Source organism: Grus americana, chromosome 6 (genome assembly GCF_028858705.1).
Source record: "Grus americana isolate bGruAme1 chromosome 6, bGruAme1.mat, whole genome shotgun sequence".
Taxonomy (NCBI): domain Eukaryota; kingdom Metazoa; phylum Chordata; class Aves; order Gruiformes; family Gruidae; genus Grus; species Grus americana.
The window spans coordinates 7,173,096-7,192,443 of NC_072857.1; the positions used below are offsets into that span (position 1 = coordinate 7,173,096).

The 19,348-nt window shown below is 39.2% G+C and overlaps 1 protein-coding gene across 3 annotated transcripts in view; it reads right to left on the reverse strand.

Moving 5' to 3' along the window:
- THSD7B (thrombospondin type 1 domain containing 7B) overlaps positions 1 to 19,348 on the reverse strand; it is a 358,700-nt gene that overhangs the window by 98,250 nt on the left and 241,102 nt on the right. For all 3 annotated transcript variants that reach the window (XM_054830722.1, XM_054830723.1, XM_054830724.1), the window contains 2 exons: positions 7,364 to 7,558; positions 2,930 to 3,193 (listed from right to left, as the gene is read on the reverse strand). In XM_054830722.1, the coding sequence (XP_054686697.1) occupies positions 2,930 to 3,193; positions 7,364 to 7,558 (459 nt within the window). The remainder of the gene's footprint in view (positions 1 to 2,929; positions 3,194 to 7,363; positions 7,559 to 19,348) is intronic.

Consider the following 19,348-nt stretch of genomic DNA (forward strand, 5'->3'; position numbering starts at 1 on the left):
TGGGGTTTTTTTTTTTTTGCAAATGCAGAATTGCTCACAAAACTCAGTGTAAAAGCAGGGTCTCAGACCCTGAACCCCACTGAGGTGTGATTAGTTTCTACATTAGACTCAAACTCACAGTACACTCACCTGATAACTATGATACGTTCACCTAATAAGTCACACTGACACAGGTGAACTAAATCCTACTGAAGTGGTGAGTTCAACAGCTAGGTTTCAGCCAGGGAAAGTGAAAATCATTGCTGCGACAAGTTTGCTCTCTAGAAAAGCTACAAACTGACCTATTCTATTCTATACCATTCTATTGTCCGATAGCTTGTACTCATGGCATTATCAAGTCTGGGACAAACTTAAATCTACTTCTAAGGTAAAGTTTGAATCCTTACATGTCTTTCTACACTTTGTAGAAGTTATTCAAAAGGACCCAGCAAAGAACTGAGTTCTAAGCCTTACAACTTCTCACTTTCATCCTGGTTCAAGGGAAAGGAAGAGCACTGTCCTGCAAAAGGAAAAGAGCAGGAAACAAAGAAAAGTCAGAAGACCTGAAAGAAAGAGGAACACACTTAGCCCTACAGCTCATAAAGCAAGAACAATGCCTAGATATCACAGTGATTGGCATTCAATATATAAGGCAATGGCTTAATTAGCCATAAATATGGTTACCTAGCAAATGTTAAAAGGTCACCTGATACTAATTGTGAACAAGACAAACTGAGCTGCTTAAAAAAACCTGCCATGAATCATTTTGCAGGGCTTAGCTATTCTGCATGCTTCCGTAATTTGCTCTTCTCTATTATGGTTGAGTAACATTCTGCTAATTATTAATTGGATAATGATTTGTTTCTATCACTAATTCAATAATGTGTTCAGAAGTGCATTTTGAAAGCTCCCAGCTCTAGAGACCATAAATATCGGGCTTATCTTCACTTAACTGCTCTGGTTGGAAGGCAGGTCCCAAGAGACGGACATGGAGCCTGTGGAGCCTTCTGCCCACTTTCGGGCACTCTACACCCAAACTCACCGAAATATCCATGTCCTCCGGAGACCGAGGCAACACTGCTTTCCCACTTGCCTTGCGGGGAACAGGTAGTGTTCAACACTGGGTAGCAATTAGGAGCTTCTACATCCTGGGCATTAAACAGGGGTCTGGCTGGAGATCAGTAGTTCATCCTTAGGGGAACTCTTATGGGGCGGAAGGTGGACAGATCTCACCTCTCCTTTACATCCCACTTCCAAGCCTACAGGTCTTCAGAGCACTGTGTACAAGTGCAGGAGGAAGGGCATACGATGGGGCTCTCCTGTACAGAACTGACCACCCCTGCGGCCTCTGACATGGGTCCTGGCCAAGGACGTGTTGCTATCATTTCTGCTCAGATAAAAAGCTGAGGACAAGAGAGCCAACGATAATCCCCTTGAGCTACCACTCCCTATTGCATTCCAAGAGAAGCTGAACCATTAAAAATGCCACATAAATATCACTGACAGAAAACAAGCTTCAAGGTTATTCAGAAAAACCCCACGCATAGACAACCTCCTCTTTTTAATAGTGATAAAAACCCTGAGTTTTTCAAAAGAGCAAGTCACGACACAGGCAAACCCACCTTTCAAAACCCAACAGCTCCCTTTTTGCAGAAGAAAAGGTAATGTTGTGGGGGAAAGGTATAGCATTCCTCCTTCATGGGCCACAAAGGCATAATCAATTGGTATAACAGCACATTGTCGAAAAACAAACCACAGAAAGCTGCTTTATGAATCCGTGCAGCCAGCTGGAACAGCCATCAACAGCTGCGAGAGGAATTCACTCCAGGACTGAATCACTTCATTAGGGTGGGGTTTTTTTCCTCCTTTTATTACATGCAGCTCAGGCTGCTGATCCTCATCCTGAAGACCCTCCACAGAGCAGCCCCACTTCTTTCTCTGCTCCCTTCTATACTCAGGAACATTAATGGTTCCTGTTGTATTACTTAATCTCCTCCTGAGATATCATTTCTCCCTCTACCATCACATAGCTCACCAGCAGTCTTCCAACTTACTACATCACATTGTGTGCTGTCCTAAGCTTTTTGACTGTAAGTCAGAGAGCACTAGTGGTTTGGGGACAGCATAGGTACAGAATTTGCACCTAAGATAAGGGCTTTTGTCTGTAAATTGATTTAATGCAATAATTGCAATAAACTGCAAATCATGGAAACTGGGAGAAAATATCCAAATGGAACGACATTTCCTGCTTGCTTTACTTCTGATTCTCCCCTATTTCTGTTTGATATAAACTACTGGATTATATGTGAAATACACAGCCCAGAGCCCCAGCAAGCAGTGACGTTGGAATATACACTCTCTATGAATTTCAGCTTGAGACTGGCACAAAATTGCAAGGAGACTGCTTGCTGCTGCAGTCATGTGTACTTGGCATGAGTGACAGCAGGTGACGTCACAAGGTTTTTGTAATTAAATATGATTATCTGAAGGAAATTCCTGATTCCTTCATTGAAAACAACCGTACAAACCTCCAAATTCAGTGAAAAGGAATAAAAATTTATAAACACTAAAAGCTGAAGTAGGAAGTATCTTCAAACAAAATGCTAACTGAAATATACCTTCGCCTAAGCTTATACTTTTATGGGATTTTATGACAAATAAAAGAAATGCCTCTGGTATTACGACAGCATAGCCAGCTGTAGCCCTCTTCTACTTCATTTCCATTGTAGAAATGCCAGCAGACACTTATACTGAGGAAAACCTCAGTATTAAGAGCGATAAGAGGATATTAGAACAGTGTTCAACACTCACAGCAACCTTCTGAAAGCTGTTCCAGCAAGTAAACAGGTACACACCTATGACAGGCTCCAAAATGAAGCGCTGAGCGGATAACTGCACTCAGTATCAGGGCTATTTACAGGTGTTGTGCGCTTTTTTTAAATCTCCTTACCCGAACTGCTACAGTGAGATGGTTCCACAAGTCTGCCGGTCTTATCGTAACAGGCAATAGCTCGCAGTCGTACACCCTCGCCACACTCCTTGGCATCTCTGTGGGATCGCACTCCCGATTGCGGCTCAGATGTCCCTCCTCCGATAATGCAGTCGGACCAATTTCCATGGGGCTGGGAGGTAAACACCTCGCAGGGACACAGCTCTGTTTCAACTTGAGGATAAACTTCTGTATTCTGGCATTTGTCTCGCTTTCTGCTTCGCCCTGTTCCAACCACAGAAATCTGTTCGTTAGCTTAACATCTGCTACTTTTGATAACAACACGTCGTATTATTTATACTTGCATGAATTCAACACATTAGAACCAAGACAATCTGAATGTTAATATCCAGGAAGGTTTCCGAAGCATCTATTAGCTGCTGCCAGTGCTCTCGAGTGCAAGGGCAATGTATTTATCTCCAGGGGCAACCACGGAACTTGGAAATACTGTTTTGATGGGTAGGGCAAGGAGCAAAACACAAAGTCTTACTCTACTAACGGTCTCTCCAGAAAACGCTTTGTAATTTTATATAATATCATCTTTCTCTAATTATCTGATGAAAATAAATTGATTGTTTTGTCTCTATTTGCTCGCAATCAATGGTTGCCACGACAACTTCCAGAGGACTCTACATTAGCCACAACTTCTCCTTTGAGGCTACTTTACAAATTAGTTAAAGATGCACTCTGCACACATACCATACTTTGAAGAAAACAGAAAAGACAATCCTCAGCAAATTATTAGGGCTGGAAAGCATTTCAATGGTTATATCTGGTTTAATATTTTCTTTTGTTCTATTCCTTCAACAGGTTTTAAAAGAAGGCTCTTTCAGTAGCTTCAGGAAGTAGCAGCATTCAAATAAACCTGTGGTACAGCACTCTGCAACTGCACTCTCCATGCCCTCCTCCTGGAGGACTTGTAAGCATAAGAAGAGGTCCCCGGTACAAGGAGAGATAACGTAAAGAAGAGAATTTATGCTCCCTGCATCCCTACAGCTGCTCCAGGGAACAAAGGTCTGTTTACAGCCTCTAAAGATAAAATCAATGCTTTTCTTGGCATGGGTTAGCCAACACGATGTGGAGCAATCTTTATGTGGCTGAGCTCAGGAACGTCTTTGCATTTGGCATCTGCAGGGAGGGGAGAATTCATCTTCACTAACAAATCACATCTGTACCCCATCCTCAAAATGTTCCTTGAGGATCTTGGATGCACTGAAAATACTTCTGCAAATTTTTTTTAAAAGCTTTGATCCCAAAAGAAATGGTTTTTTTCTCTGGTATTGCACACAAATACGATACTAAAACAAAAAAATAAGTTGTATAACGCACGAATCCTCTTTCTAGTCTGGAACCAAGAGTCATTACACTGCATGTCAGCAGAAGCACAAGCTGGCTGTCACCAATACCTGTTTGCATACAAACACGTACCTCCAGAGAGAAGGGCACCCTTGATATCACTGTTCTTCAAGCTCCAGCTCTTTCAAAATTCTATTTCCAGAGTTCTGGGAAATGTAAAATTTGCCAGCACAACAGGATAATAAACACAAAGAAATCAAATAGTGCCGGCATCTTTGTGTTTTGGGGGTTTTTTTGGTGTGTGTGTACATATAGTTATGAGCAAATCCAGGTAAGGTATAAGAGATACAACTCCACATACTTCAAGGAAAGTCTTTTAAAAGGCTTTAAGTAGATTGGGAGCTCTCTAGTGGCATTTCCAGCATTTCATGTTTGACAAGCTGACAGAAGCCACAAGCTCAGTATATACGTCCAAGCTGTATGTTCTGCACTGCATTAGTAAACATGGGAATTTGGGACTTGCCCACGTTTTGCCATTATTACGTCAAGCACATCAGCCACAGGTAAGGATGCTAATAATCTCACACTTACATAACACTTCCAACTTTCCCTGTCATCTGTTTTGTAGGAATCTTCCCTCTAATGAAGTTGCTATGAAAGCTCTATTTTGAGGGCAAAAGTGACATTTGTCCCATACTCTTCACAAAGAAGTACTTCTAGAATTAGCAATGGTGATATTTTTATCATCTTCACAGACTGCTTTAGAAATTACTATTAAAAATACCACTGCAAAAATTTTCAAGGATATGAATCCTTCAGTTAAACAGTATTTTATTTTTTTAAATTAAATTTCTGAACACTAACAAATATTACCTACATTAAATATTATCAGGTAGTATACGCTATACAAAAAAATGATACGAAACATTAAAAATATACCTTTCTACAGAAAATGCATTGTATCCATAGTACAGTGAACTAACTGACTGTATTAATTAACTGAAGACTTACCTAAAAACTGTGTTTTGATTATAATGACTTTGAATTTTGATATGTTCTGTAATAAGTCTTTCGGTTAAGTAATGACTAATTTTCTATGTAGAGTCTATGATTACTTACAAAGTAAAATGAATAATACTGTTAAAAACTGAGTGGGAGGCAAGCAAATACTTAGCAAACAATTAGCAGATTCACAGTAAATGACATTGTTAATGAACTCTTATAATGAAGTCAAAGCATTCACTTGAGCATAGACATATACTGAGTTGAACGAGGAGGTACAATCCATGCATGCTTAGAGAAAGGTGGAATAAAAATGGATAAAGGAGTCTTAACAGCATGAAGTACTCCCCAAACAGCACTTTCCTTAAATCTTTGGACTGAGTTCACACGGATGAGACTTTTGGCTACCTCCAAGTCTCACGAAGTTTTATGCAAAGACAACTCAGCATGAATCTCAACGATTTCTCCTTTCGAACTGTGCTAAAACCAAATCCCATGTCTGGTTTGGTCCTCCCTCGCTGCTCTCTGCAGTGCCATGCTGTCCCCAGCCCAGCACCACCAGGGACACCCGCTGCATGTTCACCACTTGCTTTCCAGGACATCTTTGCTGGGAGCAGGAGGAAGGGAACGTAGCAAGGTTCCCTGGTGGTGTTTGGTCACAGATGTAACGTGGGTGAGGAGACAAGCCATCGAAACCTGAATTTCAGAAACCATTTTTGGTCTGCTTACTTGAACGGATCTATGTCTGATGTAGAACAGAGTAAGAAAGGGGATAGGTAGGACCATACTGTTTTGTAACTTGCACACATGTTCACAAAGAAAATTCAGATTTAATTCACTTACTTCTCACAGCATCCTATTTTCTGTAAGATCGGGCACCTATTGTTCCGATCGGGATAGAGGATTTCTACTACTATAAACGCACAGGCATTGACACAGAGAACATTTTAAAATATGCTCTTTGGCAGAAACAAAAGAGCATTTTATAATAATGATTTTTATATAAAAGAGAAATCTTTACCCTTTAATGAGCCATACTCATGAATGGCAGCTTGAAGCCATTATGTCTGTATACTGTAATTGTTAGTTACAAAAAACTTGGATCACTCTAAGAGTAACAAACTGAATAACAAGACAGCCATGCAGCCAGGTACAAGTGGGTCTAGAAGAAAGGAGCGATAGTAGCCACCATACTTTGCTGCCATTCAGTTCCCAGGCATTATCGCAGCAGATATTTTTACAGCGATGTTAGTATTTTACTCCATAGCAGAAGTCTTTGAAATTTCACCTCTATTAACAGAGCAAACCCAAGCCAGCTGCACCATAGCTCTCAAACACCACACAGAAATGTGAAAAGATGTGAGTGTTTAGGATAACAATAACAGTAAATTTCTTGTAAACCTTCTGAAAACAGAATAATTCATATTGATCTGATTTGGGGGGGGGGGGGGGGAGTGGAGAGGAAGAAAACTCCTAACAAAACAAGCAGCCCCAAACTATTAATGTTACAGAGTTTTAAAGCTTTTCAGTTTGGTCAGCATTCAAATAACATACCAAACGACAACAGCAAGTATGCAAGACCGCTCCATGAAATGGTTTGAACTGAAGTGTTTAATGAATACTTATAAAAAAAATCAAACAAAACTGTTTCAACGATACTGTTTTTTCTTTATTCATGGTATTAATTTGCCCGGTTGAACTACTGGATACTGCTGAGCACAAAACTCCCAGACTTAAACATCCAGATTTCACAGTTTTAAACAGAAAAACACACTGATTTTTATTCTTGTAGATGCATTTGCTGCATGATTTGCAGAATAATAATAGGTCAGATAAACTTGCACAATGCAGTCACTGTTTTATTTGGTTTATGTCTAAAAATGGCTTTCCATCACCAAGTTGTTCTGTAATACTCTTATCCTGAAATGCATGTGCATAAAGCAGGCAATGATCAGTATCAGATCAAAAATAAATAAATCAATTAAGGATGATCCCTATTTGTCTAGATTTTCCCCAAATCCCAACGTCAGTCCATCAACATCTGAGAAATACTATTCACAAGTATCACCATCAGATAAATACTATAAAAGATTATACCTGTGAGTGACCGTCTTCTACTTCTAGTTGACTCACAGTCAAAGGAGCATGCTGTAAATTTAGACCAGGGGGTAAACGTGCAGTCATCTTTGCAGGGAACAAGACACTCCTGTACAAGAGACGGCATAGGTCCTGCCCAACGCATGCAGTCACCGACATCAGCAGAGTCGTTGTACTCTGACAAGCACGTAACAGCTGAAAAGTAATAGTATAGAAATCTTTATATTGTTATATATATCATATTATACTCCATGCAGTCAGTACTTGTGTTATATGCAAGAGTCTCTCTTCAGGGTTAATAGGATAAAGCTGATTTAGTTTTAGGTCATTATTCATGCATCACTCAAAGATGGGCTAGAATTTTCACAAAACCGTACAGACACAGTCTTATTTCAGCAATGTGTTATCTAAATGATGATATAAATTCAATACTCTGAAGGAGGCTGTCATTTTAAGGGTTGGGCAAAAGTTTAACCAATGATACATTGTACAACCAAACAAGAAAAGGTATAATACTACGGCTATGTGCCATAAAGCATATTTGGTCAAGGCCAGGATTCCCAAGCTGTGATGCACACACTATACATAGAACCAAAACTGCTTCAAAGTGGAAAAAAAATATGAAAAAATATAACAGAAAGCTTCCTTCTCCAAAACTGGCATCTTTTCCATATTTCAGATGAAGGGAACAAGTGTCTGAGCAGCCTTCCCATACAGAGCGGTGACCTCTGCTCTCAGCAGCAGATGCTACAGCTAAATGCTCCTTGCAGCAAGGTGTAAGCACCAGGTCTGCCTCCTTTAAACCGAGTTCCCTAAACACTCACGCTCTCCGTCTCTCTGGCTATATGAACTTTTGAATCTCCTGCATAAATGGAGATGTTCAGAAAGAAAGGCACGAGCCTGTAGCCATGACAGAAAGGGGCTGCAGCCACTGCACTTTCCTAGAAGCCTGCTTTTACAGTCCACCATAGCTTGCTATAAGAACACTACAGAACAGATCCATTAGCAGTAAAAAGGAAAAAAAACACCAACAAAATCCAACTGCTCTGGGGGTCTCAGCTGAGGACAGTGTCATTCTGGCAAGCTCCATCTGGGCTGAAGCGCGTTCACCTATGGGCAGAGGCAAAGCCCCTGAGTATGGACTGAGCCAATTCCCCTTTCCTTCAACACCCCTGTCCTTTTTTGGACTGTAATGATTAATTTTTCAGGGTGGATAATGGCACTGTATAGCTATGATGAAGGACAAAAGTATTAATGTATAAATCTGAGTCACAGGAAACCTATAATAAAACTTGCTACAGTTTCAGTGAATTAATAATAAGTAATTATAATAAATAAAAATAGCCTGCACATCACAGAGTCTTTCATTTCATTAATAATAATTAATTCTCACAAAATCTCCAAGATTATAGGCTATTTATATCTTACATTGTAGGTTAACCAAAGCAAAGATAGGTTGCGACTTGATTAAAGTAATATGGTCAGGGACAGAGTTAGGAATTGAATCTGGCCCCAAGAGTTTAGTCATCTCAGGCTCTCTGATTTCAGACTAGTCCACACATTGTATCATAAAGCTACAGAAGATGAAATTATTTAATCCAGATTTTATTATTTAACAACCTGTGATATTATTTTATGGAGATTCCTAAATAATTCAGTGTTTTGAGGCTGCATATATTTTTCCTTGTTGCCAGCACTTATGTAACTAGGAGTGCATGAAGAAAAAGGGAAAAATAACTCTCTGTTTTCTTACAGTTAAAGGATTTACTGGGGTGTAACTTTGCAATGAATACACATGATTTTTGGTTTTTAACTACAGTTCTGTATGGGAGCAAGGGATGGGTTGGCAACCACCTGGAAATAAAAAAGTATCTTATTAAAGTGTAATTAGATTTCTAAGGAAAAAAATCAGCATTTTGAAGAGCGTACAACAGGCAAGCAATCGTTAAAAGTCTCTTTAGACTCAAGTGACAGTAAATCAGCATATTAATAACTACCTCTAAATTGCTGATCCTTGCCTTTCACTTTCAATCCTTGTGACCCTTCCTATCTCTCAACTCCAGCAGTCAGAAACTCAGAGACATTCCCTTTCTCAATTATGAGAGCGCAAGGACAGAGGTCACCACTCTGTATGGGTAAGTGGGGTAACTGCCCTCTTCAGGAAGGTTAAACAAGTAATAGACTCTGATGCCCAAGGTCTGTGTAGCCTCATTACCTTCATCAAGGACACCAAAGATTCAGCAACACAAACGCGTCCACGTGATATATGGTCAAATGTATGCAAACCATCTTCTCAGCATCTCTACATCCACTAGTGTCTGCAGGGAAGCAAACAATATCCTACGCTGCCAGCCCCATGAAGCAATGTTTGCAATTGCATGATAAACCACCATGTTGCAATGTTTACTACTATCTGACAGAAGACCACAATTCATTCCTGGACACAAGTGATGGAACTTCTAAATATCGATGTTAAAACAGACGCTTCATGCTGCAATGAGTTATAATCTAATGGTCTGATCTTCTGCACAAATGTCCTTAATTTTAAGCATACAAATAATTCACTAAGTTCACTGAGGCTATTTAGATGCTAAAAGTAATAGATGTATAAGGACATGTGAGATCAGGGCAAATATTTGACAGAGATCATGGAGCTTAAAGAAATAGTAAACAAGAGTAAAGTAAAATTAAACCAACAAATATTACAGTGGGTTATACATGTGTAAGCATGGAGACAAGGAGGAGCTGAAAAGAGAAAATACAAGGAGTAGCCTAGTAAGAGACATCTTCAGATGTCCCACAGAGAAGCATGAGTGAGGAAGAGGGGAATGAGGCTGATGTTATTGGCAGCAACAATGGGAAACAAAAGGAAGTGAAAAATGAAAGCAGGTAGACTCCAAAGCTAGAGCAAACAATTTTAAATTAATACACACGACAGCAAAGACTTAAAAGACTGAAGGAAGGCAGGATGACTTGATCAGAATGTCATCAAAGAGAGTTCCTGAGTAAATCTGGGGAGAACAGAGCAAGACCATGGGAGTTTTAGGAACACCTAAAGGAAAAGTGGAAAAGGATCTCCTGTGAGGTGATAAGGGACAGCCAGGCGGTTGAAAACACAGAATTGCTTCTCTTCTCTACACTAGGAATTTTTAGAAGTGCAGATCCTGGTAACTCAAACAGGTCATTCCTGACAGAGCAACAAAGCTTGACTGCCAGCAAGGAGAGAAGCCAGCAGCCAAAGAGCAAGGAATCTAAAAAGCTTGTTTTGATGCCTAAAATACTGCCTAAAGAGCAAAATATTCTGCTTGCTTCCCACTCACCTGGACTTTTGCATTTATCAATGCCAAGAGTGTTATTACTAAGCTGGTGGGCCCAGATGAGCACCTCCTTGGTGACCCAACCTGCAGCTGGGTCACTTTGCCGGGACAGCAGGCACTTCTGGTTTTACAGGCATAAAATAAAATGCCAGTCATGAACACCTGGCACCCTTCCACACCAAAACCCCACACCACCTTGGACTGGCCTAGGCAGTACGATGCATTTCGGTCATGTTAGAAGGCAATTCATTTCCACTCAAGAGTCTGGAAACATCTTCAAAGACGATGCCAACGCATGATTACTTCAGTTTGAACTGAATTATCTTCCAAAGCCTGAGCTTAATGGGCCTGATCTTTACAGCATGTCAGTCGTAAGAAATGGCAGGATTTCTGCTACATGCTTACAACTATGCTTGAGGTGAGCAGCATGAACTGCTAAAATAAATTAAATAATAAAACAAAAGCCTATTATGACATTTTAATGGATTGAGAAGGGCCAGACAGGAAGCAGCAGAGCTGACGGACCCACTCCAGTGGTTCGCTCAGGAACTACTCACCTCATTTCCGCTTGCTGCAAACTTATTTCCCATTTAAGTTAGCTTTAACTTTTAAGAGAAAAAATATTTTCAAACACAGGCATTTCTGGAAACAGAATGAGACAAATGTGTTTTCAGTGGGCCTTCAGGAAAGTTAGTAAAATTATTTATCCTCAGTGGTTTTGAACTACTGATTGGTTTGGCTCATGTGTGGTTTATGTTGCATAAAAAATATTTCCCCATAATCCTCAGCTCTGTCACAATGGTTTTAAATAAACTCATACCGCAAAGGCATTTCTGCTATGTCAACTTTTTTTTTTTTTTTTTTTTGGTGGGATACCACTGGAGGGCAAATGCAGTCCATTTGCAGCCCTACGCACTGCGGAAAAAAACCAAACAACACATAATAACAATAAATCCCTCCTAGATATAATGTGCGATTTCTACTGTCTCTCCCGCATTTAGAATGGACACAAACATATGAATAGAAATAGCTAATAACAGGACGCTGCCAGATAAAGAGTTTCAAATTATAATATTGATTCCCACAAAGAGGGGAAATGCAGGATTTCCTTTCAAACTCCCGCTATTCTTTCTTATTACCACCAGTAAATGCCACCAAACTGGAATTAAACACTTGGGGCCAAGCTCTACAATGACAATTTAATGCAGTTCTGCTGATATAAAACAATGGCTGGCACAAAAAAAAAGTACATCTTCTCTCGTAATGATAAAAACAAAATCATGAATTAAACTGAAAGGTAACCAGGTTTAAAATGCTAAAAGAAAATATCTTTTTTTCAGGGCAGAGCTGGAGTTCTTTAACAGACACTGTGGATACACCCATTAAGGTGTCAACAAAAGTTAGAGATTAACATGAGCAATGAAAACTGCAGATGCAACCACTTTGCCTAGAGGCATAAGTCAAGTGTTAAATGTATGGCTTGGGGAGGAAATTTCCCTTTCTGCTGGTACGGGGTCCGTTAGGATACTGAACAAGGACTGCCAACGGGATATTCAGTACGACAGTCTCTGTCTGCTTGTTTTATATTTACTCCCACAAGAGTATGTTTGTATGCCATCATCTTAGCATATGGCACACGGAAGCATATGGAAGCTATATTCTTTAACTACATTTATCTTAAATTAAAGTAAATACCAGACACGTCTATAAACTTTTACATGGTGAAATCAAATGTTTGTACGCTGTCAAATTGCAGAGGCGTTGAATGCATCCTTAGATGATGTTACATCACCACCAAAGCAGCATGTCAGCATCAAACTGGGGGAACTCAAGTGCTCTCAGTAGGCACACGCCTGACTTAACAGCGCTACAGATGGTCCTAACGAAAGGAGTGTATTGAGAAAGAAACATTATAGGCATAGCATTGCATCCAATAAGGAAAGATAACATAAATATAGTTCCTCTTAAGTAAAAATCCAATTACAGACAGTCTTGGTAATCATATTCATTTACCAAAGCTATAATCAATTCTCACTTAAAAATGCATTTCCAAAGGGTGAAAAGCTGAAGAGTGTGAATATAAACTACCAACCAGTAAAATTATGTTGTACCATGGCACTTCAATTGGGGAAACCTAAATTAGTAGTTTCAAAACTCTGGAATTAAATGTCATTAGAACATCTGAAAACAATGACTGATAATTCCAGGAAGGTACACTCACGCAAAACACTAAAACTAAAGCCATGTGGTACTGTAAATCAAATGGCTGGACATAGTACAGGAACAACAGGATGACCTATGAGGCTAGACAAGAAAGAGGTGTAGACACGATGATGTAATAATCTTCTCTGGCTTCAAATTCTAAGAACGTGTGAAAAATCAAAATCAGTAAGTAAAGTGAACAGAATTACTTTAATGTAGCTGTTTACCTTCTCATTGTTCAGAAAAATTCTCATTTTGTGTTGCATAATTATTCTCATTAGCCCTCAATGTAACAAGATAACATATCACTACTTATGCATATCACTAACGGTAAGTGAAAAAGGAGTTCAGGATAATACGTTAGAAAAAAAACCAAGAAAACTTTAAGGATAGAGACATGCTGACTATAAACACAGTCTCATAACTCATGGTGACCTCATTTATTTTCTATATTGATACTCCTTCATACTTATAATAAATCCCAGGTGGAACATTTATGTTAACGCAACCTCTAATTACAGGAGGAGACCAGAAGCAGACACAATAGAAGACCTAAGATAAGGCTTTGCTGAGACTCAGGCTTAAGTCTAAGGCCCTGATTCTGTAAGGACAAAAGTATAAGCTTAAGCTCACCACTGTGACCTCCTCCTTGGATGCAGCAGCATCCAAATTTTGGACTTACAGCAGCAAACCGTAAGACAGCCATTAAAAATAAACCCAAGGAAAAGAACAAATGATGCCAGGAAGGACATCGCAGACAGAAATCTAGTAAAAATAACTGAGGAAGAGCTGGAACAACTAGTTATGCAGCAGGGAAACTGGCTCTGAGATCCCTAGTTTCCCATTTTGTAATTATTAATGATATTGACAGTAGTGCTAAAGGGCTAACAAATGCCACCGAGCAAACAGAGCGCTGAATAAACACAGACCCCAACCAACGTGCACCATAAACAAACGAGGAGCCTGAGATGAGGTTGGGAAGCAATAAAGACGGTAAATATCAACTGAAAAGATAAAGGAAAGCAACTGAAATGATTTGCATGAAAAGAGATCAGGGAAGAAATGGGTAGAAAAGTTGGGTACAGAGCATTAGCGTGGAGAAGAGACTATAACAGGGGAAAGGGGAGAAGTTTGGGATAGAATTAGAAGAAAAAGAAGCATTCCAAACTGTGAAGATCCTTCTCAAGTTAAAGGTCGATGTTTTAGCTGCTCTTTGGGTTGGTTTCTCTCTGTGGCTTTCCCACAATAAGACATGTATGTTGGAAAAAGACAGGTTAATTTAGATACAGGAGCCGAAGAAGAGAAGCCTCAGCTGCAACTTTCTGGGGGCCAACATGGTGGGAGGTCACCTCCAGCACCACCACAGCCGTGTCCCTGCGTGGGCAGTTGTCCCCAGGAGCATGTGTCTCACCCAACAACAGAGTTCCCTGTGGCTACACGTCATCAGCATTCACCAGATGGAAAAGGACAAAGAGGTCGGTACGCAAGGTCTGCAAACCAGAGGCACACATCCTTCCCACACCTTCCACTCTTCATGGCTCAGAGCCTCTCAACTAACGCCTCAGAGCAGGCACGAGAATGGAGCAGTTTTTCTGAAAGGGATTAAATATGGCCAGGGCTGCACATTAAAACCAGTACAATCAGTGCAGGCTGACTTCTGTCATTTAATGCCTTAAACTGGACTCACCTCTGTTCCATTTTAAAATAACTTCTTAGAGTACAATTTTTCTTTGGTACTTACGGATGAGGTTATCGATTATTTGGTTGGGAATATATTATTTGAATCACTGAAAGAATTGAGCCATACATGTCAATTTTACCAAGTTATGTGACTTGATGTTTTAATTTGTCCTCATCTGCGAACCATGACTGCCCACTGTTTAAGGAGAAATAGGAGAGAAAGACATCGCTGAAAAGCCCATTCCTCCTCCCACCCACACGCTGAATGCAGAACACGGGACTGATACATTAATGTCTAGCACTATTTTCATTTTAATACAAGTGTTTTCTTATTGCAAGTGGTTCACACTCTGCCTGGCTAGAAAGACAAAATAATATGATTTTCTAATGTTTTAAATTTACTTTGGCCAGAGAATAACTGCAATCTGAGTGCTTCTACATTATGCAATCAGTCTAAGGAATCTTTCACAATTTTTTCCTTTTTTTTCTAACTTTATTATAGGTTTTGAATTGCTTTTACTTTCATTTTCTATTAAAAAGAAAATCAATGGAAGTGCATTAGATGATTAATGATAGAAATTATTCTTCTGCTCCTTTCAGAGAACACAAAAAAATACAAAAATATGCTTCCTTTTTTCCCCTCTTTCTGTGGCCCACAATTACTAAAATTACTTGAGTTCAATTTATTTGTAGCACCTACCATCAAGTTATATTTAAGATGAATTATTTATTGCACGACTTGAAAATAAAACGAAGACATCCTGTTACATATAGACACATTGAGACCACAGTAAATAAAGAGAATCAAACATGCCAAATAACACGAGAGAGAAAATGGAAAACAAACACAACGTTTACAGTATTTCTAGTAACTCAAGTTGGAAAATCACTTAGCTGATTAAGAAAGCATTGACTTTACTTTGAAAGCTCTGCCTCAGTTATACATTCACTGGTCAGTGTTTTTAGTGATAGCTGGACAACCTCAAAACCTCACGCAGCCTGTTTTACTCCAGCCAGGTCCAGTTTTTGGTAGCACCCCATGTTCATCTTTCATGATGGCAGTAGAGAGCTCAATGCTACAGCCAACTCCCATGGCAAACCCAACCCTAGGAATGTCTCAGAAGACAGCTCTAAACTTGTCAAGCCAAATGGCCATTTCAGTCTGAATTTTGTTGGTATTGGGTTTGATAAAATTATCCATTTGTATCATCTTTCAGATAACTGGACATTAGAAAGCCTTGCATTATGTTGGTTTAGGAAAAAAAAAAAATTGAAAATCTTGCTCTGCAAGGCAAACACTCTACCATTTCCCTCCATCTATCCCTTTACAATGAAGCACAGATACTAAACCTAGAACATAACACTAACATACTGCCATATTTACAACTCCCCCAACACTATATTTAAAACATTATGGTCCTAGGTGAGAACTAGAGATTTTAATCTGCCCTTCGTCCTAAGCTCCCCACTGCCCAGCTCCCATTTTGGCATTCAAAACTGTTTGTTGCTCTTGGCCTGTCAGGGACCAGCAACTAAGCCACTGTGGACATAGATGGGCCCTTCAACAACTTTTCAACTCATCCAGATGCCTCCTGCTCTCACCTGCCTGTTCTCCTACTCCCCCAGTTAATTCTGTTATGAATGCCCAAATCCTGTCCTACCAGGCATGCTCTAAGCCCCAAGTAAGACAACACAAATTAACCTGTCGTTCAGAGATCTCCTCATTACAAAAAGGGGTTGTGTGGCAGCCATTGGGGTAGATTCATTCCATTTTCTCTAAAATTCACATTTTCTCACTGCCTGGCCACATGGCTACCATTTAAGGGAGAATAAACAAGTTTGAAATTATCAATTCCTCCCTGACAGCACTGCCCACATAATGCCGTTCATACAATTGCACCTCAGTAAAGATATGTAGATTTGGACTGGTGTAAAATAAGACAAGAATGTGGTGTCTCATATTTATTTTTAATTAACTAAGCTTTTCCAGAATTCAGACAATCCTGGCATTTTACAATCCTGGCATTTTACAGCATACTGACTTGTCATCTTTATCAAAGTCCAAAACTGCAATTCAGAAAGTAGTAACATGGAAATTTGGAAACCCCCTCCCCACTTTCTATATTCCACTTATAGAAACCGCTGTTAAATTCTTCTAAACTACCAATGGATTTTGCAGATATGGTCCTGCATAAAACTTTTCACTTCAACTATCACTTTTCTACAGTAGAGAAGAGATAAGAATGCTAAACACTTTGAGGTCTGAAGTCTGGCTACTCATCTCCAGCCTAAAACTGATAAAACAACTAAATCTACTTTGACCGAATCTAATAAAAATGCATACTCAAATAATTCATGTTATCTAAATTAAGTATCTTTCAGACGTCATACAATATTGTCTACCTTGTGAGACAAAATAAAGATATTGTACTTGAGATTGAAGGGTCAGCACAGTCTAAGTACAGTGAAGAACCTGTACTTAGATTAAAGGTGAGAGAGGCAGAAAGAGATTGTGAAAAATTTCCCACGCACAACCTTGAGAAATCAAATGTTTGGGGCCTTTCAGGAGATTTGCCCAGTTGGAAACCTAAGCATGCAGATTTGAATCCCAGTAAGAGCAAAGTCACACTCTTGATATGTGGGAGTTTCATACATGTACATATAATGTATGAATTGTACATACAGAAAGGCTTTTTATACCTCTTCCTAAACATTCCTAGTGTGCAGGGAAAAAGTGTTTTACAGAAACCCTACCTCAGGGCATTGTTTCTTTAGCGGGGCGGGGGGGGGGGGGGGGGGGGGGGTAGACAAACAAAACCCAAAAAACCCAACTTTCCCAGAATACACTAACAGTCCAAGATACTGAAGGATATATTTCTATATAATGCATATAAAAGACCCTGATTCCCGTAAGTATAAGAATTGGTATTTCCCCTGGGTCATGTTAAATGAACTTTTTTTGTGTGAGCAAAGGAGTTCCAATAGGTTTGCCTCTTAAGAATAATAAAAATAATTACACTCATCTTTCCTTATGTTTGTTGTTCAGACCTTTCTCACTGCTAGTACGTTCCTTTTTATTCTTCTTTTGAAGCTAACAGTTCTACAGGGACTATTTGCTTTCCCCTTTTAGTCTCTTAAATACAAGGTGGAAGATCAGAGAAGATGCAAAGGGAGATATCTTACAGCACATTATGTTCTTCTTATGATGATCTTCTCTTACTTTTAGGAAAAAAAAAAAAGGGAAACAACATTTCTTATTTAGCTGCTGCTACTCTCCTTGAATTTGTACCAAATTGTTATAATTGGGTGGGGATTATAAAGCAGACTGTACTTCTGCTGAAACAATGGGAAAACTCACGTTTAATTCAACAGGAAAAGAACCAATATTATTACACTTTTTTTTTTTTAATATCTACAAGTGAAGAAAGCAATTACACAATCCAAACACTGATTGATTACTATAGGATTGTTCATGTATAACACATACAATATTTGGACACAAAGAATTCTCAATTGCGATTTCTTTACCATTGGTTCAGATCACGTAATTTATGGTTTGTTCAACTGAACACACAATCAAATGCCATAAAAACAAATTAATACAACAGAAAGCAAATTGCATCGGAATTAGCAATACTTTCCATCCTGCTGGCACATTATTAGTATTTTTAGCTATTCTTCACATGCTTATTGCTCGATAATCCTGGGGTAGAGCTGACTGGGAAACTATGCTACATTTTCTTATATTACAGTCTTTCCAGTACAAACCATTTTAATCTTGGCTATAATAAATCACCAGTTTGACTCTCATCTTATTCCCTCTTTTCACCTATAAAGTTTTGTTCATCTTTCCCAGAGCTCAGAGCAGTTTCTCCCATCAAATTGCTCTGTGTGTGAATCTTTCTTGATGCAGAAGGTTTCTGCCAACTGTCATTAGAAGTTCAGAGAAAATCACTTTTAAAGTGAGGAGTACTTAAAGCAGGGGAAGGTCATCTTTGGAAAGTAACTTGGAGTAAAATTTTGCAGAAGTGGTTTATGTTTATTTTTTCTGAGTTCTTAAAAAATATTCTTTTAAAAAAAGAAACAAAAAAATCAGGAAAACAAGAGCCCATGAAAATGTAAAGTGGTTGGGCCCAGGAAACGTGTGGTTCAGCCACAAGCTTCCTCCTCCTGTAAGAGCAGAAACATCCTCCACATCTCTAGGAAGTCCTTAGTGTTCACACAGAGCATCAGGACCTACGCTAACCTCTGGAGAGGCAGGTCGATGCCAGCCATGGAGGGAGTCATTAAGTCATCAGTGACTCAGACCCGAGTGACACAAAGCCCAGAGGAACAACTGACCCTTTGTTCCCTGGAGAGGGAAGAGAGACCATGGCCAATATACCCAGCACTACCATTTCCCTTAAAATCAAGGAAACGTAATCAGAGGCACTTCCAAGATTTCCCAAAGTGGTAATTAATTCTTCCATTTTAGAATAAGTTATTTAGGAAATAAAATTCAATGCAAAAGCAACTCAATACTTTGAAAATCCATCAAGATTCACATCACATTTCCTTTTCAAAAGAGAGAACTGATACTTGGAATTTTAAGTATTTCAAAGAAACAGTAAATAGCAGCTTTTAATTCATCAGAAGCCCAAAGGAAAGGGAACTTTCCATAGAAATGTGCTGTACTTGGGAAACTAACTCTTGCTGTTGCTATAACGAAAGTATAAATACAGCACATCACAAATTCATAGTAATTTGTTTCTATTAGCAAGTTTGACATGGCACAGCCAAATAAATT